Below are 25,827 nucleotides of genomic sequence, written 5' to 3' on the forward strand. Positions count from 1 at the left end.
TTTACTCAGCTATGCATAATAGCACCAAATTAAGAAAAAACACAACATATTGACCCGCGTAGTGTTTCCTGTCATGCGCCGTGCACGTTTGCGATGACGCAAGATGCACACAAACGTTGTTGAAGGGAAATACCCAAGGTATAGCTAAGAAATATGACAGGATTAGAGTGTTAAGTCCAGTTAATTTATTAATTCATTCTGATCGTTTTCAGTACTCGCAATTCCAATTCTCGACTCGCTCGTTACGGTGGTTTTGACGAAACAAGATGGTTTTTGTACTGCCAAGGGTGTGGTAGCTCGTACCAAGGGCGTGGAGAGCTGCCACCACTTACGTCACCTGCCAACCCAAACATCCAATAGGAATGTAGCCACCGTTCCACCTGAAGAGGGCAGCACTCAGACGTTTTTACACCATATATTGTAGAATTAAAATACTTTATACCCAAATGTCAAAAAAGTTACTCGAATCAATGAACAGCACTAATAAAGCCCCATTCTTACAGATCATTAACTAAAAAAAGTTGGTTTAGAGTTAAGTTACCCTTTTGAACCGACGAAAGGCCGTTGAAATGGTCTATTATTTCCAGTAAGTAATACTCCAAAGAGGCTTAATGGGCTTGTATTTTAGGCGACTACTGTTAAAACGGAATCTATATTTGTGTTGGATTTTAAATCACCCTGTAGTCCAGCAGGCGTTCCTCTTCTCATGTCGAAGGAGGGATTGGTACAGGAGCATCTGTGAAGGTCTGAGAAGTGCAGTAAATTGCGCCCCCTGGTGGTCATTTTATAATCTAGCAGTCTAGTGTAATAAAAGCAGCTGATTGATTTTAGTAGCTGAATCATCTAATGCTCATGTAAAATGTATACAACAATGCTTATCTCATCAGTAATTATTAATTCAATATTTAGCTACTTTATAGATTATTCATAGGTTGTTTCCTTTCTTGGAGACCATGCAGGCTTGGTTGCCAGATTTATAAAAAAAAATCTATATCTTGTGGAAGTTGGAACTAACTGGTTGGTATAAATGTTTATAAGCTTTAGTTTTAAGAAATGAGCAACAAAGAGAAAATTATGTTTTTTTATAACACCCAATTATCACACATTTATACCTGATATAGGCGACTACAATCCCATTTCCAGATAAGTTGGTACATTTTGTAAAATAAAAGTGATACGTTTACAGAACATCCCAGTTGAATGGGTTTGAAACAGTCTACAATAAGCAGGTGGACTGGTAATAGGTGAGGGTATCATGTTTGAGTATAAAACTGAATTTTCCTCAAAAAAGTATCATTTAAGGTCATATAAGGTTTCTGACCGACAGCAGGAAGGGTTTGGGGGGCCCAAATTTTTTTTTTTCCCATGTCACACAATATAAGGTAAATTCGGCCCTGCTCTCAACAACAAAATAAACACAACAAAAATGACAGCGGTGAAAAAAAAAGTGTTAGGCCTATAGCATCTGATCCTAGTGATGTTGATATGTTTGCTCAAGCTCTGCAATTCTGCAGCATCATGTCGACAGACAAGGTAATTAAAATTACACTTATGATAGTTTGATTATAAAGTATATTTGAGTCTATAGATCTGGCTATGAGACTGTATTTTAAATTAATCCCTTTGCATCATGAGACATTGACAATACAGTAAAAAACAGCTCTTTCAGAATTATCCTGAATATTGTATTACAGTTTTTTTCGATTGCTAAACGACAGTGAGCACAACTGGAGCTACATGTGCAAAACTCTAACTACAGTCTGCACTACCAACAGTCACCTGAGCTAAACAGTTCACATCACCTGAAAAACTCATTCCAAGCAATACAACTCTTAACACATGCTCAAAACAGGCTCAGTGCAGCCAAACACTATACACAACCCTCACTGAGATAACACACACTGTCACTCAGAACACACTGAGAGTAAAAACACTAGCATCAAACACCAATACAGAAAATACAAACTTTTCATCTTTACAGTTTGAACAATTTCAGTGACTTCAAAGTAATATTTTCTTCAAAGAAAAGAGTGACATTCTTTCACATGATTTATTTACAATTTTAGAACATAATTGTAACGAGTTCCAGGTTCAGTATTGTGGGGATGGAAGAAGACAGGGGTCGGTGTGACTGGGTCTTGTACACTTTTATTCAAACAATTAAACAGGAAGAGAAAGTTGCGCGGAAGCGCCTTCACCATAGGAAATACTATAGCACTCAAGAAATGAAAAAGTCCTTCAGCAAGGTTTCAGTAAGGATGGCTGGCGCGAAACAGACGTTCCGAAGCTTTGCGAGATCCCGAAGCAAAGATGATTCGAAACACTGATCCGAAGCGTGATTCAAAACACCCACGTCACGTGACAACGGCTAAATGAAGCGTCTAAGGCCGTTTCTCAATATGCGTTCTTGTCTGTACTTGTGTTCTTGTGGACTTGTGAAACGTCATCAGTCGCTGCCCAAGTACTGTCTCAATACACAAGTTTGCATTTTGGCAAGAACGGTTAAAAATCCCGGAAGTGTTCTTGACACGCCCATTTTACCGAGGATGCATCGGTTGGTAACTTGTGTGAACTTGACGGCAGAAATATCCCAGCATTCATTTCGGCATTCGAGGAAGGAGCGGGGAGCAGAAAGGCAGAACAACAGTAAGTCGTTTTTCTACAATTTCGTATGCTATTTCATCACTAAATTCACTTCCGAGAGCATTTGATGCGAGAAATCTACTGTGTTGATTTCAAATATTGCCATTTTTACGAAAATTTATGGCGAATCGAAAATATGCTCAAACATTTTCGGTAGTGAAGAATCTCCTTACGCGCACGCGGGTGTAGCTAGCGAGCCAACCGGCCAGTCATGCTAAAAACCTGGCTGTTATCATCAATGATTCTTGTTATGTTTGGGTACTGATGACGGCGCTGTGTGGGGGTATTGCGCAATACCAGCAAGAACACATCGCCTCAAACTGTCAGCAGCGTTCTGTGTGCTCGTCACCTTGTAAGTTCATACTTCCAAGAACAACTAGCAAGAGCGTTCTCCCCAAGAACACAAGTCCGTTCTTTGCATTCTTGGTTTTGAGAAACGGCCTAAGTGTTTCATCAGGTGGAGTGCTCCTCCGAATCAGGGTTTCATTGATTGGTCGGTTCGGGAACAAATCACACAATCACACAGTATAAAAGTTTTGTCAACGCATTTTCATATCGTGGGTTTTTGTGAGAGGAGTTTGGTTTTGAGATAGCGGATTTTTGGTGATATAGTGACATTAATAGTGCGATTTGTTTAGTTATATTTAGGATTTAATTTACATTTACACATTGACACAAAGAGTACATATAGTGACACATTAATAGATGCATTGATAGAAATATATATATATATATATATATATATATAGATTAATAGATAGATACATATATTACAGATACATATAGATTATTAGATAGATAGGCTACATATAAAATAGATAGATAGATAGATAGATAGATAGATAGATAGATAGATAGATAGATAGATAGATAGATAGATAGATAGATAGATAGATAGATAGATAGATAGATAGAAATGGAGGCTCCACAGAAGAGATGCCGTACATCTGTGGTGTGGGAGCATTTCCATTTGGAAACCCCAAATAAAGTGAGATGTGTGTATTGTGATCGGCAGCTAGCCTACTGCAACAATACATCATCCATGATGCGCCATTTGAGGAGCATTCATCCTGCCATTCTGCAGGGTGCAGAGGATGGTAGTGTTCCCCCTGTACCAAGGCCTGCTACTGACACTGCTGGGCCATCTAAGCAAGGTATGCATTGTTTGAAATATAGGCTAATTATAAGTGAAATATAATAACTAAGTGTTGGGCCATTGTTTAGGAAGGCCATGGACTAAGACATGCCTAACATCCCAATCACAACTGCCAATCACTTTAAAAACAAATGTTGTCAATATAATATTATACTTTGTGAATATACATTGTATATGTCTACATATGAGTACCCAATCTACAGCCAAGACATCATTTTGTTTTTTTGTAATTGTTGTATTTCTATAATGCACTTTATCTTTCTCTGCACACTGAGCATAAATATTCATAACATAACTTTGTTTAGGAAGGTTTCCAAATGAACCAGTAGACTACTTTCACGGTAGGCTACTATTTTTCCAATATATTTGTCTGAAAGTATGTTTTATCTTCTCTTTTAAAAGGCAGACAGAGGGAATTGGATGAGGCTCTTCTGAACATGGTGGTGAAGGATCTGCAGCCCTTCACCATCGTGGAGGATGAGGGTTTCAGGGCCTTTGTGAACAAGCTTGATCCAAGCTATGTCCTCCCATCCCGGAAGGTGCTTAAAACAATGGTCAGCGAAAGGTACAACACAACCAAGGAGAAGACAATGGAGGACCTACAAAAGGCGGAATTTGTTAGCCTTACGGCTGACATGTGGTCTTCCATTAATATGGATGGATATCTTGGTGTAACATGCCATTACATAACACCAGAGGCAACAATGGCAACTGTTTTACTGGGTGTAAGGAGGTTTTACCAAACCCACACAGCCCAGCATCTCATGGAGGCTAAAGCCTTGCTAATGGCTGAGTGGGGAATAACCTCCAAAGTTCACTGCATGGTGACTGACAATGCATCCAACATGATCCTAAGTGCCCAGCTACTCAACCATCGCCATGTCCCATGTTTTGCTCATAATTTGAATTTGATAGTGAAAAAGGCCCTGGATCAAACCCCAGTCATCAATGAAATTCGCCAGAAAGCCAGAAAGATAGTGGGGTTGTTCAGATCCAGCTGCAAAGCAAAGGACAAGCTTGTGGAGATGCAGAGCTTGATGGGCAGACCAAGTCTGAAAATGATACAGGAGGTTGAAACGAGATGGAACAGCACATTCGACATGCTACAATGCTTGTATGAGCAACGTGAGCCAGTGGGTGCTGCACTTGCCAATTTAAACAGTGATACTGCTCCCCTGACAAGTCTTGAGTATGACATTATTCAACAGTCATTGACACTTCTTCAACCATTTAAACTAGCAACAACAGAGATGTCAGAGGAACAGAGAGTGTCTGCTTCAAAGCTCATACCATTGTATAGGATGTTGCAGCACAAGCTTGCACAGAAAAAAGGAAATGCAACGCAGGAATCAACTGTACAATTAGGTAGGACACTATGACCATACGTGTAATTGGCCATAACTCTCATATTGTTGTCATTATTTTAATTAATATGGTTCTCTTACGAGAGGTTCTCTCGTATTGCGTAAGTTTAGCTTACGCAACGGGAAAGATTCATCTTCTCGAGATACTGAAGCCAAAAAATTATCCTTAATTTTGTATTCCTTGTCAACGCAGTGCAGCAGCTAGCAGACCTAGAGCAGGCCATCTCGCGTGCTCATTGGCTGCCCTGCGGGCAACTGCTGCAGCCTACCAGTGAGCCCGGCGTGACGTCACGCCCAATGAAGGGCGCCCGCGCCTTCATAGCGTCACAGCCCGCCAGAATGGGCGTGGCTTAGCGTATAACACTAGGGGCTGTAGGCTGAATTCCCTGATATTCGTCTCTTCAGCGAGCTCTTCGCATCGCTGGACCTGAGAGAAGCCACCGCCGCCGTCGAACAGCGGACAGCCAGCTTAGGAGAGCGCTGAGGAAGCCGGCCGTCTTCGCCATCTTCAGCCATCCGTGCGAGCTACGCTATCCGGCGACGTATCCTTTACCTTGCTAAAACCTATTCTAAAACCTATTCTAAAAGAGCAGCGAGTGTCTTTTTTAAGACGCCTCGCACTTTCCGGCTGTGAACGCTTCCGCTGTCGACCCTGCGGGCTCGACTCGAAGCCTTCAACACCCCCCGCCTCTCCTCACCGACGCGCGGCTGCCGCTCACGAGCCTCACTGCCGTCGCATCTGAGAATGAGGCCGAGGGACACGTACGAGCACGCGGCTAGCTCTCTTTACGTTACAAGAGAGCTACCCCGCCCTCGTGTCCCCGTTCGCGCGTCATGCAGAGCCCTCTCGAGCTCTCTGCATGACCCGGACGGGCATCATCTGTGTTACATGTAGGTCCCGTGCCCACTACTCGTGCGCCCGCCCTCGTACAAACACTGTTCCAGTTCTGCTCCCGAGCACGCGGCTAACTCTCTTTACGTTACAAGAGAGCTACCCCGCCCTCGCGTCCCCGTTCGCGCGTCATGCAGAGCCCTCTCGAGCTCTCTGCATGACCCGGACGGGCTTGCGCGCCGCCGTCGAAATTTCTCGCCATGTCAGTCCCCTTAGATAAGGCTACTGCAGTGGTGTATTTGGCAGCCAACGAGCCGGTAATGCAACCCGCTCGCCTGCACACATCCGCCGTTCTCGCGGCGACCCAGAGAAATCTCAAGTGAGTATAATGTCAGATTAAGAATGTAAGCTACGTGCCCGCTCACGAGCGCTCACGCTTACTAACAGACACATCGCCTCCGAAAAGACGTGCTTGTTTAAGTTTATTCCCTGTCAGTCCCCTTCAAACAGGCTACTGCAGTGGTTCAATTAGCAGCCAACGAGCCGGTCTGTTGACCCTCTCGCCTGCACACAAACGCCGTTTTCACGGCGACCCAGAAAAATCTCAAAATGAGTAAAATGTCTGGTCCGGCTCATGCCGTCGGTGTTGTAAGTGTAATGAAAGTGCCCACGCCCCAGTGTTCACCACTACACATAAGCACTCCGAACCTCGCAGAGCACACTCTCATGAAGCGCAGAAAAGCTGCTCGAGTGTTGAATGTAAGAAATGTGTCCACAAGTCTGTGCCCACTATCTGCCCGCTCTGTTACACGATCAAGAAAGCAGGTTATGAATGTAAGTCTCGTGCCCGCCAGAGTGCGTTCACGCTTGCTAACACAAACCTCCCCCCGGGCTCCGCCTGCGCGTTTAAGCGTTATCACAAAACGCAAGGCATTAATAAAACGTTCCCCATCCATTATGATCGGGGCGTCAAATACACTTGTAAGTCTAGTGCCCGCGCTCACGCTTACAGGAAGCTTTTCCACCCGGAGCGCTGCTCGCGCGTCAAAGAGTGAAAAAAGAATGTTCCCCATCCCTTATGATTGGGACATCTCACATAAATCAGCCGGTCTCGGCTTTCAGCGAGCAGCCATTGCCCAGGACCGAGAGCGCGCGCGCCGCGCTTTCGGCTCCGGGTCAGTTTCACAAAAGAAAGCAGGTTATGGATGTAAGTCTCGTGCCCGCCAGAGTGCGTTCACGCTTGCTAACACAAACCTCCCCCCGGGCTCAGCCCGCGCGTTTTAAGTGTTATCACAAAACGCAGGGCATTAATAAAACGCTCCCCATCCATTATGATCGGGGCGTCAAATACACTTGTAAGTCTCGTGCCCGCGCACACGCGCTCACGCTTACAGGAAGCTTTTCAGCCCGGAGCGCTGCTCGCGCCGTCAAAAAGTGAAAAAAAAAAAAAGAATGTTCCCCATCCCTTATGATTGGGACATCTCATATAAATCAGACGGTCTCGGCTTTCAGCGAGCAGCCATTGCCCAGAACCGAGAGCACGCGCGCCGCGCTTTCGGCTCCGGGTCAGTTTCACAAAAGAAAGCAGGTTATGAATGTAAGTCTCGTGCCCGCCTGAGTGCGTTCACGCTTGCTAACACTAACCTCCCCCCGGGCTGCGCCTGCGCGTTTAAGTGTTATCACAAAACGCAGGGCATTAATAAAACGCTCCCCATCCATTATGATCGGGGCATCAAATACACTTGTAAGTCTCGTGCCCGCGCACACGCGCTCACGCTTACAGGAAGCTTTCCCGCCCGGAGCGCTGCTCGCGCGTCAAAAAATGACAAAAGACTGTTCCCCATCCCTTATGATTGGGACATCTCACATAAATCAGCCGGTTTCGGCTTTTCAGCGAGCAGCCATTGCCCAGAACCGAGAGCGCGCGCACCGCGCTTTCGGCTCCGGTTCAGTTTCACAAGCCCGCAAATGGCGATTTCCCCCCTAGCGGCTCACATAGCTGCGTGGGAAACTATCCCAGGGATTTCAGAATGGGTGTTGAGCACAATAAAGCAGGCCTATACACTTCAATTCATTCGCCGTCCCCCGCGCTTTCAAGCCCGGACCGCGACGATTGTGAATGCGTAAGTAGCACACCTACTTCACGCAGAAATAGCAAAGCTGCTGTGCAAAGGGGCTATAGAAAAGGTACCGCCTTCTCTGAGCGAGTCAGGCTTTTACAGCCGATATTTTCTCGTACCCAAGAAGGACGGAGCCTTCAGACCTATCCTAGATCTGAGATATTTGAACTAAGTGCTTGCGAAAAGACCGTTCAAAATGCTTACGACCAGGAAAATCCTCACGCACGTTCGCCCGAGGGACTGGTTTATTTCTCTAGATCTGAAGGATGCCTATTTTCAGATTCAGATAGTACCCCGTCACAGGCAATTTTTGAGATTCGCCTTCGACGGTCAGGTATATCATTACACCGTCCTGCCGTTCGGCCTGTCCCTGGCACCCTGTACATTTACGAAGTGCATGGACGCGGCGCTCGCCCCCCTGAGAAGTCAGGGGCTGCGAATAATGAACTATCTGGACGATTGGCTGATATTGGCACAGTCAGAGACAGAACTGCTATCTCACAGAACAGTGCTTCTCAGTCATCTGGAAAGCTTGGGTCTCACGATCAACTGGACCAAGAGCTCATTACTGCCCAGCCAGTCAATTTCCTTTTAGGAATAGCACTGGACTCGGGTGACCATGATGGCTCGTTTATCGACACAGCGCGCGCGCCGTGTTCGCCACCTAGCCGCATCTTTCCAGAAGGGCAGCTTTCTCCCTTTGAAAACATTTCAAAGGATGTTGGGCTGTATGGCATCAGCTGCAGCGGTGCTCCAGCTGGGCCTACTGCGCATGCGCCCGCTCCAACGCTGGTTGAATGCTCGCGTGTCCCGCCGGGTGTCTGGCGGCCAGAAAATCAGAGTGACTCAGGCCTGCATAGCAGCTCTGCAGCCCTGGTTAGTGGCCGACTGGTACCAGCAGGGAGTAATGATGGGAACCATCTCTTATCGTAAAGTCATCTCGTCAGACGCGTCCAACTCGGGTTGGGGCGCACTGTTCGAGGGCAGACCGGCCTTTGGCCAGTGGTCAGACCAGGAGAAGGGTTTTCACATAAACTGTCTGGAAATGATAGCGGTCGAGAACGCGCTGAAGTGCTTCCTCCCGTTCATACAGGACCAGCATGTTCTTGTCCGCTCGGACAACATGTCTGTGGTATCCTATGTAAACCGTCAGGGCAGTGTCAGATCCAGAAATCTCTGCAATCTGACGGAACGCCTCCTTATTTGGTCTCCGATGCACCTGCGCTCGCTGAGGGCGGCGCATGTGCCTGGCCATTTGAACGACGGCCCAGACAAACTGTCCAGGGACAACGTTCCCCCAGGGGAATGATCCCTGCACCCCAAACGGTCCAGAAACTGTGGCGCCTATTCGGCAGAGCGGAAGTCGACCTATTTGTGTCAAAAGACAACGCTCCATGCCCGACGGTCTGTTCGAAGGATGAGGATGCGCTGGCCCAGGTTTGGCCCAGCCTCCCGCTATATGCTTTCCCTCCGGTCTATCTGTTGCCACAGGTGATCAAGAGAATCAGGGAAACGAGCCACTCGGTGCTCCTCATAGCCCCGCGTTGGGAGAATCAGATTTGGTTCCCGGAACTAGCAGGGCTGTCACATACAGCTCCTTGGCCGAATCCGGTGAGGGCAGATCTCCTCTCTCAGGCTCGCGGCACGATCTGGCATCCCAATCCAGAGCGCTGGTCTCTGCATTTATGGTTGATCAACGGGTACTCGTTGCCCTGCCAGAAGGAGTGATGAACACGATCACGCAGTCTAGAGCCCCTTCCACGAGAAGGCTCTACGCGTCTAAATGGTCGGTGTTCTCTGGATGGTGCACCGACAGAGATCTGGAACCGTGGACATGCGGGGTGGCGCATCTGCTCACCTTCCTACAAGAGCTGTTGGATAAGGGAAGTTCCCCATCCACGCTCAATGTATACGTGGCGGCCGTGGCAGCGTTCGCAGAATCGACGCACGGCCAGTCATTGGTAAGACACGAGTTGGCCATCCGCTTCCTTAGAGGAGCTAGAAGGATGAATCCGCCGCGCCCCCCGTCGGTTCCCATGTGGGATCTTTCATTGGTCCTCGAGGCCCTGAAAGCTTTTCCATTTGAACCACTAGACACCGTGGGGTTGAAATATCTATCACTGAGAACCGTGTTTCTGACTGCACTGTCGTCAGTAAAACGTGTAGGGGACCTGCATGTGCTGTCTGTCAGCGCGTCGTGTCTTGAGTTCGGACCGAATGACTCTAAAGTCATCCTCAGACCTAGACATGGCTATGTCCCTAAAGTGATGGGCACTCCATTCAGAGCGCAAGTTATTTCGTTGTCAGCTCTCCCAGCATCTGACAGCGAAGGTGATGTGAATCTCCTCTGCCCTGTCAGAGCGCTGAGGTTTTACATTACGCGCTCCGCCTCCTTCAGGCGTTCGGAACAGCTTTTTGTTTCGTTGGTGGGCGCACCAAGGGTCTCGCCTCCTCGAAACAGAGCCTGTCCAGATGGATAGTAGACGCTATAGCGGCCGCTTACGCGTCAAAAGGTCTGCAATGCCCTCTGGGCATCAGGGCTCATTCCACGAGAGGCGTGGCCTCTTCGTGGGCATGGTCCAGTGGAATTTCTATCCATGACATATGTGTAGCGGCGGGCTGGAGCTCCCCGTCTACCTTTGTCAGGTTTTATAACCTAGAAGTTCCTGCCTTGCAGGCTAAACTGTTGTCAGTCTGAAGGAGAGGTGTATTCTGCCCAGATCTCCTGCTCAGATCACTCTCACATGACTCAGCTCTCCTGGTTGAGCTGCACTAAGTAGGGTATGTGTCATGTGCCTATACAGACCGGCGCGCTGCTCTGTATTCCCTATGTGTGCTTATGTACAAGTGATGGCCCGCGTGGCTGGCCACCTTATTTTTTCCACTTATGGGGTTCCCCTGAAAGCTCGGGGTCTCATGTGGATGCTTGGCGCGCACGGCGTTGACAAAGTGTTCCCGTAGCGTAAGCTAAACTTACGCAATACGAGAGAACCTCTCGTAAGAGAACGATACTCTGTTACTAACGTAACCTCGGTTCTCTCTAGAGAGGGAACGAGTATTGCGTAACCGGCCGTGCTCGCGCCACGAGCGACTTCGCTTCAGTCGACGAAAACCAGGGAATTCAGCATACAGCCCCTAGTGTTATACGCTAAGCCACGCCCATTCTGGCGGGCTGTGACGCTATGAAGGCGCGGGCGCCCTTCATTGGGTGTGACGTCACGCCGGGCTCACTGGTAGGCTGCAGCAGTTGCCCGCAGGGCAGCCAATGAGCACGTGAGATGGCCTGCTCTAGGTCTGCTAGCTGCTGCACTGCGTTGACAAGGAATACAAAATTAAGGATAATTTTTTGGCTTCAGTATCTCGAGAAGATGAATCTTTCCCGTAGCGTAAGCTAAACTTACGCAATACTCGTTCCCTCTCTAGAGAGAACCGAGGTTACGTTAGTAACCGAGTATCGTTTTCTCTTGTGTTGGCTCATAGGCTCACATCTACAAGAAGGTCTGCACTCCAGATGTGGAGGGTACGAGACTTTTAGAGCCTTGGCACTGGCTACACTGCTGGACCCAAGGTTTAAAAATGTGGCTTTTGGAAATCCTGCCAAAGCCCTGGATGCTGAAAAGCACATCACACTGGAGTGTGCTTCACTGATGCGTTCAAACACAACTCCTGGTGAGTTTCAGTCTATGTTATCTTATGTAATGTGATTCATGAAATTTATACTTCATATGTGTTGTCAGTTTATGATTTGTTACTAATTGCCGTTTTCTTTTAATTCAGAACCACAAATGTCAACATCAGGCCCATCATCATCAACACCAGTTGAAACACAAGACAGTTTATGGGAACATTTTGACAATCGTATCCGTGAGACCCAGATGATACACAATCCTACAGCTGATGCCACAGTGGAAGTGAAAAAATACCTCAGCGATGCGTTTTTGCCCAGAACTCATGATCCTCTAACTTACTGGAAAGAGAAAGCAGTAATCTTTCCTCATTTGTATGTCCTAGCTAAAAAATCTCTTTGTATGCCAGCAACAAGTGTCCCTTGTGAGAGAATTTTTTCAAAGGCTGGAGAAATTATCTGTAAAAAAAGAAGTAGGCTGAGTCCTTCAACAGCAGAGAAATTAATATTTTTGAATAAAAATCTATAAGAAAGGGAGACATTGTGGCTTGATTTATTAATATTAATTTTTCATGACCAAAATCACATTATGCAATGTGAAGAGACTACAGGTTACAAGCTTCATATATTACAAAAATACAATAATAATAAAAAAAAAACCAACACATTTTTTTATTAGCTCTTTGTAAAGGTTGTTTCAGATCAACACCCGTGGAGACGGGTTTCGGATTGATTCGAAGCCTCGAAACAAAATGGCACATTTGCTTCGACTGTTTCATTGCTTCACGAAGCCTCGATCTGCCCATCACTAGGTTTCAGTAAGTCCACGTTTTTAGCAAGTCCGTTTGTGCACAAGATCCCAGTCCTTCTCTCTCTCGAACTCTCGCACCTGACTGGCTTTTATCCGGTCTCCCCACGCCAATCACTGCAATCAGAAACAGGTGTTCGTCATTTTGCACTTGACCCACTTACTTACCGCTCGGCTCCGCCCCCCTGCTCTCCTGCTGCAGACCTCGCTGAACCACGCCCCCACTACAATGCTGCCGTGCAAAGGCAAAAGACCGTAACTTCGTTTTAGGTCGAAAATGAGTTATTGATATTTTTGGCAAATTCAAGACCCCCTTTATCATGTGGATAAGTATCTTGCGTCAATTCTGTTGTTTTTTCTAAAAATGATGGGTTGTCTTAACAGTAAATTCCAAAAAGCAAAGGAGAAACCAAGGCAGAAGACCGTAACACCGCTGTTTGGCTTTGTTTTGGAATGCTCAAATTGAGTTACGGCACTCTGCCTTTGTATCGCCGCGCGTCAATATGAAGTTACTGTGCCGGCCAGGAGTTACGGTATTCTGCCTTTGTTTTACTGTCCATTAAAGTTTGCCGCGTTTAAGTTACGGTGTAGCCTGTGTTACTGTCATACTGTCATTGAAGCACTTCTGACACACACAATACCTGAATAAAACAGTAGGTAAAACAATATTGTTGAGTGGTTGTTTTATTATAGCGTAAGGATGGCCCATTACTCTCGAGGGAAAATGATGGTTGAGATGGCTTTGAAACGCAGACATCATTGTGAAGGTAAGAAATTGTGAAACACAAAATGTGCATTAGACAAACTTAAGATCGCGATTTACTTAATTTAACTAGCTAACAGCAGCCTAGCATAAGGCTAAAGTTAGTCAGTTATGAATAGGCTACCAAACTGCTCCATATAAGCACTGTAAACAAGCAGAGACTAAATAACTTACCAGCAATAAGTAATTTAACCGTATATAATCTCAAATAAATGTTTTTTTTTCATAATGGTAATTCACTCAGAGCCAGCTAGCCTGTCGTGACACGTACTGTCAAGTTAGACAACAGAGTTGCACGACACGAGTGCGAGTCGAATGCAGTTAACGTTAGTGTATGATCACACATAAAAACAGTATAGAAACAGCTCGCAAATCCATATCCTACCTTTTCTTGTAACATGATAAAATCCATGGCAATGAACATCATCAGAGATGTTTAATCCACAAGCATTCTGAGCATTATTCCATAGCTGGCGTTCACATCAATCCACAAGTCAGGCGATTAACATTCAATTAGATGTAAATAAGGCAATTCCTTTTACGTTGCAATAAATAATAATTGGTTGCAAAACTGTATCCACCCGCATGTACGGGCTATAGCTTTTTTGTCTGGTAGTCAGTTACGTCAGAAAAACAATATTCAAATCACTCCACGCATTTGAGATTAATCCACCAGTCAGCGAGCCAAACTTAACCCTTGATTAACCATTTGCACTAACTTGTAGGCCTATGCCTGATACTTTGTTAAAGTAGACATTGATTAATCAAAAATCCTATTGGTAAAAACAAATGTTTGCTGGACCTACGTGTATTGAATATAAAATATAATTTCCTATTCAAATTTCCCTCCATGCCTTATTATTATTTTATTATTATCCTTATTGTTATTATTATTTTTAGTATTATTAAATTTGCTCTATTCCTTTCAGTTCCTTGTGGTGATATTCCTTGTGGTCCGGATGCACCACAAACAAAAAAAATGATCGTTCTGGACAGTGGTAGGCATTTTCATAACATTGACATTAATTAATCAAATATTCTTCAAATATTTCATGTTCATGTTCCATATTTTTCCATGCATGTCTCCATTGTAAATTTGTTCTGTTCATTTCAGTTACTTATGGCGATATTGATTGTGATCCAGCACCCAAATCAAAAACATGGACAGTTCTTGATAGTTGTTTGGATATTAGTTTCCCAGAGTTTGGTTCTGATGAGCTGTTCTGCAGCACACCTGACACCAAGCTTGATGCTCTTATGGAGTTTCCCCTAGTCATGTCTAATTAATTAATAATGCCATCAGGATGCAACCAAATCAGATGATAGCAATAATGGCTAAGAGTAATTGTAAATCATCCAAAATTATCAATCAATCAATCGTTTTATTTCTAAAGCACATTTTAAAACAAAAAAAGTTGATCAAAGTGCTTTACAGAACCAACCTTACATAACATATACACAAACAAACCATAAAACACAATACTGGTGTTACTATAAAGATTTTGTTAATGGTGATCAGCAACCAAAAATTGATAATGTGTAAGTTACTGCCCTTTGCCTTGGCATGACTTCTCACGTTTTGCAGACAATACAAAGGCAGAGTACAGTAACTTCAAAATTGGGGTCAAAGGTCAAGTTTGAGATCAATATTTTTTTATGTAGATAATTTTCATTACTAAAACATTAAATTGCCAGATTTTCAGATTCCTACCTATAATTCATTTGGCTGGACAACTAAAAAACTTTAAAGTCATTTTTCTCAGTTCCACTCTCTAGCGACTTAAGGTCTTTTGCCTTTGTAGGGCAGAATAATTATTTAAGGTAAATGAAAATTAGCAGTTTGCTTCAATAGTCTGTAGTAATTTACGGAACTACAGTAATGAGAAAAAAAAAGGTAGAAACTAAAAGTACATACTTTAATTCGAACAAATAACAAACAAGACACTGCTTAGCCTTTCAGCTGAAATTGCAATCAGCAGTGTTTGAAAGACACAAGACTGAAATCTATTCTGTTTTGAATGTGTGGTAAACAGTTTTGACAGCAGTGAGTTAGCATTTGAACAAAGTGCTGTAAATCCACAGTGTTGTGCAGGTTGTGGTTAAAGTCATGGGATAAGTGTGTAGAGTTTTGAAACTTGTGTTCAAGCAATGAAAAACGAACTAGAGTTTGGTCCACATGAACTGCTGCTGTGCAGACTTTAGTTAGAGTTTTGCACATGTAGCTCCAGTTGTGCTCACTGTCGTTTAGCAATCGAAAAAAACTGTAATTTGACACTTAATGGAATATAATTTTATAGGCATCACTTTGGATTCTTGCGAACCCGGCCCGAGTCCTTCACATAAAAGTCAGTCTAGGCTTTCATAGACAATATAGGAAGTCGGGGAAGTTTTTATTTTATTTTATTTTTTTAAGTTTTGTTACAAGCTGTTCACACAATAAAAAAACAATTAATACATGACAATTCTTACATTTAGCCCCTTATAAATATCAGTTCTGACCCAAAGTGAAGAAAATAATTAAATCTGCATTATAATTGCAGGCATTATGTACGTCTCATATTAAGGCAAATGCCATAAACCGCACCCTCATTATTCAAGCACTGAGGGCACATGTTTGCCGAACTTCATTAGTGCACAATCTTTTTATGTAACAACACAATAAGTGTAGCTTTCCAACAATAATACATTTTTTAAAGGTAAAGAATAAATGACAATATCTCTTTATGAGAGTTTCTGAGAACTTGTACAGCACAATTGTCCTCTTAACTAAAGAACCCTGAGAATCATTCAAACAATTTCTCTGAAGAGAGAGCATATGAAAGGAATAATGGAGAATGTGAGAGAAATGGAAAATAAAAGCAGGTTAGGTGAGCTTCTGAATCCAATGGAATTGAATCCAGGCTGGTTGCTGCCCATGTACTTGTTGATCCAATCCTGGTACCGAGACACTCGGGCGTACACACCGGGATATTTTGGATCAGCACATCCTACACCAAAACTCACAATGCCAGACTGAATCCACCGGGAGCCGTTCCTACTGACCAATGGACCTCCAGAATCTCCCTGCATTGATAAACACTTAAAATTTATACATCTGAAAATATACAGTTATATAGTCACTATGAAATCAAAATTGACACTTTTTTTATTATTATATAATAGGCTTTTGCAGTATTTATTATAAATTATTTATTGGTGCACTTCATTATTTTTTTTATTCATGTGCCCTCATCCTCTTCTGGGGTCGAATAAAAAAAAAATGAAGTGTTCATCAGAGCGATCACAAGACCTTAAGCTTTGTCACACTTGAAATTAGAATGTAATTTTTTTTTATATAAGGTAAGTTTATATATAAGGTATGCATACGTATGTGTGTGTGTGTGTATATATATATATATTTAAAATAAAAATCAAATAGTTATATTGCTGACCACATACAGATATGAAGTGGTTAGATTTGCAGTGCATTTAAAGTGTAGAACTTCTGCCAAATCTGACACTTCAACATAAATATAAAATGTCTAGGTAACGTATGTGACTCGGTTCCCTGAGATGGGAACGAGACGCTGCGTCGATGATGCTATGGGGACGTGTCTCAGCTGAACCCGTTGTCTGAGGCACGTGTGAAACTAAGCTATTGACAGACACAGTGCGATGATGTCACAAGGTGTGCACGTGAACAGATTCATATTGTCTAAAGAAAGACACGCAGGCGTCCCAGAAGTATGGCGGCCTGACACAGCATCTCGTTCCCTTCTCAGGGAATACAGGCTTACATACATAACGTAGATTTCCTTTCGAAGGAAACTGTCACAGAGCTACCCTCAGTTCTTTGTGACCCCTTGTTAGCCCTTCCACAAAACACATGAACTCATACTTGGTTTTTAAAGGACTTTTTATTTACCTTAGTGTACCAGCGACATGGGAGATGGATTAACCACACAAATATATCTACAACTATACTGTTGTGTCTCAGACTGGCCATCTGAGCACTAACCCAGGAGACATTTAAAGTTTGCTACTGACTGTGATTGTCACCTGGCTCAGCATACATGGTGGTGGTCATCTTGATTTGGGTAAAAGACTGGAATGGATTTTCCTCATGCTTTTTATCCCTGTGCTGTGTTGCATCATGGGAAGTGGGAGATACCAAGTATGGTGGGAAAGGAAGGGGAATTGGTTGATGTTAATGTGTATTTTCTCTAATTATTGCTGAAGTTTACTTATTGAAGTTTGTACTGTTATTGAAATTTGTGTGGTGAAGGAAATGGAGTTACTTGATCACATAATATTTTTACTTGATATTTATTACATGTTCATGGTCTTTATTACGTCCCCATATGATTATTGCTGAGAAATGGTTGTACCCAGGTGTATAAATTCTCACATAATGAAGTGATCAGGAGAGCTAAGACTGGTGGTAGTGAATTCTGTATCAACTGAGTACTCTGATTGAAGTATTAGACCTGATGCAAGGTTATTGTTTTTGGTATATTGAAGTTGTTGTTTTTTCTTTCCTTTTGTTAATTTTTAATGCTGTGGCACCTGTGAGCACCTTGCACTTTACTGGCTTGGGAGAACGTAAATAAATATAAAAATGTGTTATTTTGAAGAACTCTGGATGTTTCGGTGACAGGAACTCAATGCTGATCGAAGTTGCTTACAGATGGTTGTATATTAGGCCGGGGCAATGACAAGGAGCATAACCTTACTTAACCTCCAGTTCCTGGAGAAGGCAATAGAAGATAGTATAATGAGCACTTATTTATTTCACTCCAATTGTTTGCCCAGCTCAACTTCTATATATTTTTTTCGTTCTCCCAGCCACCAGTGTTAGAGCAGTAGGAAAGGCCCTGAGGTTATGGGTTACTCTTTCGCCATAATTTTATGCGTTCGGCCGTCTGTCGGAAGCTAGTTATTTATTTAGCTAGTTTATAAAGTTTTAAATATCTATATTTTTCTTACACAAACACATCGCTTCGCAGATAAAATATCAACACCCATTCACTGCCATTATAAAGCTTAGAAGAGCCAGGATATTTTTAATAGCCTATAACTCTTATTGTATTCGTCTGAAAGAAGAAAGTCATTTACACCTAGGGGGGATGGCTTGAGGGGGAGTAGATCATGGGGTAATTTTCATTTTTTGTTAAACTATCCCTTTAAGGCTATCTAGTGGAAATAGTCATGAAATGTCATGTTATATTATTATTTTTTTCCACAAGAGGTCAGCAGAGACACCCAATGGATTATATAATGATGTTATAACTGGTCTTTGCATCCACTGCAGTTTTTTTAATGTAAGCAGAGAATGTGAAGAATGCGCTTATTTGTGTTATTGTTTAAATTCAGTAATATAGAGGTGGATAAAATAATATATACCAAAATTATGCAAAAATTACATTAAAAAGAATATCAGAATGAAATGATAAAAGTTTCCTGCACAAAATGGGTCATTTTGACCCATGAACGAAGGATTTGTAACTCACACACAAGATCAAAATAACTTCCCCTTTCTCTTTTCAACTACAACTCTTCTCTGATGGGCGGGACAAACCGTCACTCATATGAAATCACAGCAATAGACATAGCGAGCCAGTCAATTACCGGTGGACAAAATCAAGTCCTGCTCTACATTTTTTACTATTTGAGAAGCCATTTTTACTCGGATATGTGTCACAATAGGGAAGAAAAGATGATCACTACTTCTGTTTCATTCCAACTTTAAGCTGACAAAGGGTATGCAAAGTATGCAAAGGGTGTGAGCTCCTTTATGAAAACAAAGGATACAAGCATATTCAGTGGTTAAATTGTGTGTGTCAGTGACTGAGAGATAAGAGACAGATGTGAGACTGGCATATTTTGAGTTTTGATGTTTGGACTGAATCATTGGGCTAATTTTGTTACTCAGATCTGGCAACCCTGATAGGTTGGTAATACAGTTCAGAGCAGGGGACCCCAAAAAATGTTAGATGTTCATATTTTAGTAAATTAAATAAGATTCAAATGAATGACTGATGTCTTACCTGACATGAATCTTTCCCTCCCTGATTTAGCAATCCAGCACAAATCATATTGCTTGTGATGCCACCTCCATAAGCATTGTCACAGTCACTGTTGCTCACAATTGGTATCATCACCTCCTGCAGTATGTCAGGAATCTGGGTGCCTGTGACAGATCAGAGGGACCATTTTAATGGCCAGTTGTTGAGCTTTACAGTATTTGCAAATAAATATTTACTCACCTCCATCTTGTAACATGCCCCATCCAGTGACCCAGCTCTCTGTACCTGCAGCAAATACACTACCAGTAGCAGCCAGACAGACTGGTCTGATATAATCAGAGATCGTCACAGAAGAGGAGAGCTGCAGCAGTGCTATATCGTTGTCATCGCTAGGATTGTTATAGTTAGGATGGTTAATGAATTGACTCGCTGTCCTGTGTTCCACTTCCTCATAAGTGTTTGAGCCCGATTGGCTCTGAAGTCCTAGGTAGATCTCAATGGTACCCATAGGGGAGCTGTGAATGGCGATAATTCAGTTTTAAGTCCACTTTTATCAATTCATAATTTTGTTTTGAGTTGTATTGTATTTAAGCTTCACATTCATACCTTTGGAAGCAGTGAGCTGCAGACAAAACCCAGTCTTTATTGATTAGACTCCCGCCACAAAAATGGCCTCCAAAGTTAACACTTTGAATGCTGACTTGCCACGGCCAAGACCCTGCCGATGCATCCTGTCCTCCAACAATCTTGTTGTTGAGGGGAGCTTGACCACATACTGATTGTAGGAAAGAAAGTGTGGAAATTCCCAAATAAAATTCCCAAAAGCATACAAAATATGTGGAACAAGAGTGTTGTGGTCATTAAGACTATGACAACTTACCATCTAACTGGCAGAGAGAACCTATGTGGGAGACAGATACCAGATATTTAGATAAACACTTAGAATGCTGATGTTACCTGCATGAAGCCTCACTCTTTCACCTTTTACATAGGCCTAAATGTGCTGACACATACCATTGGCATAAATCAAGATAATACTTTCACATGAATTATAGCAATGTTGTTGAAATCAGTGTTGGGTGTAACGCATTACAGGTAACCAGATTACTTTTTTTCAAGTAACTAGTAAAGTAACACATTATTTTTAAATTTACAACAAAATAATTACTTTTTCAAATAAGTAACAGGTCACTTTGTTTTCCCATTTGTGGACTGACATATCTCCTGTCCCCATGTTGGGAGAAATTGTGAGTAAGGGGCAGAGGTGTTGTGTGTGGTGTGTGAACATGATGGTTATTGTAGTTCTAGGTTATTGTAGATGGTTATTGTAGCTCTTCCTGCAATAGTTAAACATGTTAAATTACACAAATATATGTATTTAATCTTACATTATTAACCAATGCCATTGCTGATGACCTTCGATGATTGAATTCAACCATACTAATAATCAAAAACGACTTTAGATAAACATCACATTTGTGTATTTTTATTTTAAGAGCTTTAAGTTTCCTGTACTGAACAGGCATGAATTTGCTTTTCCTTCAGCCTGTGGGTTATTCATTTCACTTTTGGTGTGAAAGGGCCTTTACATTTACCAAAAATAAAACTTTTTTTTGTTATTAAAAAAGAAACAAGCCTGCCCAGCACAGGTTAGAAAATGTAACACAAAAGTATGAAGTATGAATAGTGTGAATACTGTATCCTGTTAAAGGGATAGTTCAACCAAAAAATAAACCAACCAAACAGTTGATGGGCTCCATTTACTTTATGGAGAAAATAAATATTATGGAGGTCAATGGAGCCCATCAACTGTTTGCTTACCGCCATTCTTCAAAATATCTTTGTGGTGGGCAGTGAGGGGCAGAGAGCCATGGGAACGCAGCGAGGCCGTCACCTGGACGCCACACTCACAAGTCTCACGGAGGAGCTCCGGAAGGATAAAAATGGCTACAGTGCAAGATGAGAGAGGACCAGGCCTGGACTATTTATGTTGTGTTTTATAATGTTTATATTCAGCAGTCGTCTGTGAGGGGCTGGCGCTTTACTTTTGTGTGTCGTTTGAAATTTCTTGACTAAAGTTTCTTGAACGTTCACTGGTTCCCACTTCCGTCTTCTCTGAGCCTTAACTTTGTGACAATCTTCTTTTGTGCTCAGCAGAAGAAAGAAATTCATAAAGGTTTGGAACAACTTGAGGGTGAGTAAATTATAACAGAATTCTCATTTTTGGGTGACCTATCCTTGTAACAGCTAGTAGGGCTAGAAACAGGTCTTTTTTATTTATTTACCCTAACATACTGTACTTGCACACATCTATTTTAGTTATTAACACACTGATTTTTGTAATGATGCTTGTATTTGTAATTGTGTTATGGTTTAGGTATGTCAAGTACACTCCAAAAAATGATGTGTTGGCTTTACTGAACTTTTTTATGTAAACAGGTTCCACTGGTTCCACATAACTGGGTTTCGTTAAACAAACATAATTTGTTCATGTAACTTCAACATCATGGAAGTCATTTTAAGCGATCCAATTAAACTCTGAGCTGAGTGTTAAATGAACACTGAAGCAGTGTTAAAGTTAATGAGATAATTAAGTGAATAATTGAGTGATGATTGAGCATTATTGAAGACACCTGATGTTAACAAGCAGAATCACTGAAGGAGAAAACCGGAATTTCAGGTCACCATTATTGAGATGAGTGTTTGTTTTAGTTGGACTCTTGATCCCCACATTATTAACTTCAGATTATGTTTGGATGCTGTACACGAGTTATAACAGCTATATGATCAAATAGAAAAGGTGATCTGATGATCTTGGTTGTGTTTTAACATAATCATTGTATCACAATCATTTGACCTGAATGACTGAACTCATATAGAACCAAAATTCTGAGTTAAGTTTACCTTATGGATTATAGCAACGGCAGTGCTGCAATAATCCATTAGGTAAACTTAACTCATTAACTTTAACACTGCTTCAGTGTTCATTTAACACTCAGCTCAGAGTTTAATTGGATCGCTTAAAATTACTTCCATGATGTTGAAGTTACATGAACAAATTATGTTTGGTTAACGAAACCCAGTTATGTGGAACCAGTGGAACCCACATTTAACCATGTGAAAAGTTAAGTAAAGCCAACACATCATTTTTTTGAGTGTATGTGTTAGACTGTTGAATGTAAAGTCATTGGATATGACATTGTGTGGTTGAAGGGATTGAAATGATTGGTCAGTGCATATGCATGTGGGCACCAAATTTCCCCTTATGGGACAATTAAGCGTACAGAACTGAACTAAAGTTTCAATATGTAAATGAGTAAAGTGTTTTTGTAACTTTGCTTTTTAACCTTGGACTAATTACGCTTTATCAATTCAACAATCAAGCTACACCCTTAAAAATAAGAAAGGTGGCATTTATATCCATGGAAACTTTACATTACACAAGAGATTCTTTATTGTGGAAAAAATTTCTTTAGGTTATTAAAATGTTCTACACATTCAGATTCTTTAAAAATTTAAAAAAAAAATCTTTTAAGAACTGTTCGCTGAACGTTTTTTGGGGAACCAAAAACATTTCTTATAGGGCATTGCTTCAAAAACCTCATTTGAAACCTTTATTTATTAGAGTGAATGAAAAATACTCTTGATGTAATATGTTTCATTCATTCTCGAATCCGAAGGGCACCCTTGTGTAGAAAGAAACTCATAGATGTAATAACTTATGACGTTCCAGGGAAATCCCTTATATGGACAAAAGCATCCAGCTATAGCTGAATAAAAAGCAGAAATGTTTTGACTGATGACACGTGAAAACAATAAACACACCATTGCGACAATATAAGTTTCAACTTTCAAGCCATCTCGGGGTATTTTCATAACAATAAAGTATATAATGCAGTGCTAATTAACACAGCCTTTATTACCGTAGACAAGAAACTATAAAATATATTTTTTTCTGATTCTGTGATAAAAAAAAATGTTATTAAGACAATAATGGAAAAAAAATATTATAGAGTGAAAATAATTTGTTATTGTTCAGCAGTGTGTTTGATTTCTTAGCCAGATAAGAAAAAATAAAACCTGTCAGGTCAGAAAAAAACTGATAAGCCTATTACATTGACATTTTTGTTTCCCTCACTTCTGAAATGATGGCTATGCCCCTGAAAAACCCAATGTTTTAGATTAATATTTTTAACGTTTTTAAAAGAAGTCTCTTCTGCTCACCAAGGCTGCATTTATTTGATCCAAAATACAGTAAAAACAATATCATGTGAAATATTTTTACAATTTAAAATAACTGTTTTCTATTTGACTTTATTCCAGTGATGTTTAAGCTGAATTTTCAGCATCATTACTCCAGTCTTCAGTTTCACATGACCCTTCAGATATCAGTCTAATATGCTGACTCGCTGCGCAAATAAATATCGTTATTATCAATGTTGAAAACAGTTGTGGCCATTTTTCAGGATTCTTTAACAAATAGAAAGTTCAAAAGAAACGCATTTATCTGAAATAGAAAGCTTTTGTACATAAATGTATTTACTGTCACTTCAATTTAATGCATACTTGCTGAATATAAGTGTTAATTTCTTTCCAAAAACAAAACGTCTTACTGACCACAAACCTTTGAAGAGTAGCGTATAATGATACAAAAGTGTGTTTGTAGTACAGCCATTTCAGGTATCGGGGTGGGAGAGTTACAAAGGACCTTAGCAAGACGAATTCAATTGGCTTGACATTATCAAACCATTTAAACATTATTAAGCTTACACTTATGGACTTTAGTATCTTACCTGCTATGTTGAGAAGTATGGTTCCAACAACAGCGGTGTTAAACATCATACTCTGTTGTGTGTTCTGACTGCTCAACTCTGATGAGATGTAAATCAGGTGCTGTTGTGCAAGTGCTCAGCCCCCACCATGACTCATCTTTTTTCATATGCCTTCATTCTCAGTATTTACAGTACACACTCCAGTCACCTGTCATTGCAGGTGTCTCTATTTTGATTTCCATGATGTCACTTCCAATTTAGGACCAAATAACAGCATACCGGATGAAGTATGTCATAAATTCACAAAGGTCTTCCATTTTCTTTGCTAGTTGATCATTTTTCTCTATTAAACCCAGAGACTCACAAACCAGAGTTTGTGCTGGTATCAATCATAAAGACATACTTATTTATTCACACTACCGTTGAAAAGGTTTCTTCACCCAGGCAGAATTTATTTGATCAAAAATAATATTGTGAAATATTATTACTATTTAAAATAACTGTTTAATATATTTTAAAATTGATTTTTCAGCATTATGAATGTATTTACTGTCACTTTTGATCAATTTAGTATTTACATTTTTTGTATCTGTATGAATATCCTTCTTCTTTGAACACAAAGGAAGATATTTTGAAGAATGTAGGTAACCATACAGTCGATGGGCCCCATTTTTTTCCTACTATGGAGTTCAATGGGCTACATCAACTGTCTGGTTACCTACATTCTTCAAAATATCTTCCTTTGTGTTCAACAGAAGAAAAAAATTCATACTGGTGTTGGAAACTTTTTTCTTCTTTTGGCAACGCTGTAGTCACCAAGTCTAACTAAGGGAAACGTTCTCTTGCAATTTATATACATTTAGGGGCAGGGCATAACATTGTGATGATTCCGGTTTAGGACCCTGCCCTATAACCTGAGAGTGTTACCAATTCCAATCCAATCAGCATTACTATTCAAACAGTGAGACCTCTCCCGCTGACACAGAAGCTACCAAAGTTTCGGTAATCGGCTTATTATATTTATGTAATATTTATGTTACACTTGGTGCTCGTCCTTGATTTATTTCTGAAAAATAAATAATAAACACAGGTTATTTTGGGAACACTCTCTGTTGCGTGTACACCAGACCTCACTCATTCCGGAAAGAGCGCTCTATTACTCAACTAGAATCAATTTTCTTAACAATGTATCAGAAATAATTATAATGTCCCATAGTGCAACCATTTAAGCATGACACTGGACACATTATTATTGACACTGCATGGTTACCTTCTCCAAATCCATCAACATAACACAATACACCTACTCACTCTTACATGACATAGGTGTATAACAAATAACAATAAAGTATCACATTCACATCACACACCTTTTACACAAAAACAGGTGAGTAATGCACAAACTCTATACTCATAACCATGAAAATGACAATTTAGTTTATATATTCACATAAGCATTTATAACTGTATGCACTTTGTCTTATTGCTCTTTTTATCATAATTTTATAAATAAGTTTGATCACAATTTTAACCCAATATCTGTTGCTGTATATTTACATTACATTCTCACTAAATTCTAATTGATAATAGCCATACCATGAAATGATCTTTTTACAGCTAATGGCTGACTAATGATGTCTTGGATGACATTAAGACAAGCGCGCGGGGTGATCATGGTCGGTTCACGTGTGTTTTTAGCTTTGATGTTTTTAACACCACACACAGCTAATTCAGGTTCT

The 25,827-nt window shown here is 41.3% G+C and overlaps 2 protein-coding genes across 3 annotated transcripts; one reads left to right on the top strand and one right to left on the bottom strand.

The window, feature by feature from the left end:
• The first annotated feature begins 4,207 nt into the window (after positions 1–4,207).
• LOC143721615 (E3 SUMO-protein ligase ZBED1-like) lies at positions 4,208–13,214 on the top strand. Its single transcript, XM_077212208.1, has 3 exons — positions 4,208–5,164; positions 11,596–11,784; positions 11,893–13,214. Exons 1-3 carry the CDS (start codon positions 4,237–4,239, stop codon positions 12,267–12,269), a joined length of 1,494 nt encoding a protein of 497 aa, XP_077068323.1. The 5' UTR covers positions 4,208–4,236; the 3' UTR covers positions 12,270–13,214.
• Positions 13,215–15,695: 2,481 nt separating this feature from the next.
• LOC143721625 (trypsin-like) lies at positions 15,696–24,238 on the bottom strand. 2 transcript variants are annotated; one of them, XM_077212223.1, is made up of 6 exons: positions 24,110–24,238; positions 20,197–20,217; positions 19,923–20,091; positions 19,557–19,831; positions 19,338–19,480; positions 15,696–16,374 (listed from the first exon to the last, which is right to left on the bottom strand). In XM_077212223.1, exons 1-6 carry the CDS (start codon positions 24,156–24,158, stop codon positions 16,099–16,101), a joined length of 933 nt encoding a protein of 310 aa, XP_077068338.1. In that variant the 5' UTR covers positions 24,159–24,238; the 3' UTR covers positions 15,696–16,098. The 2 variants fall into 2 exon arrangements, with proteins under 2 accessions (XP_077068338.1, XP_077068339.1); XM_077212224.1 differs by lacking the exon at positions 20,197–20,217 and having other exon boundaries at positions 24,089–24,197.
• Positions 24,239–25,827: the final 1,589 nt, after the last annotated feature.

This window comes from Siphateles boraxobius, unplaced genomic scaffold (assembly GCF_051911475.1).
Source record: "Siphateles boraxobius isolate OS27281-9 unplaced genomic scaffold, OSU_SipBor_1 66, whole genome shotgun sequence".
Taxonomy (NCBI): Eukaryota; Metazoa; Chordata; class Actinopteri; order Cypriniformes; family Leuciscidae; genus Siphateles; species Siphateles boraxobius.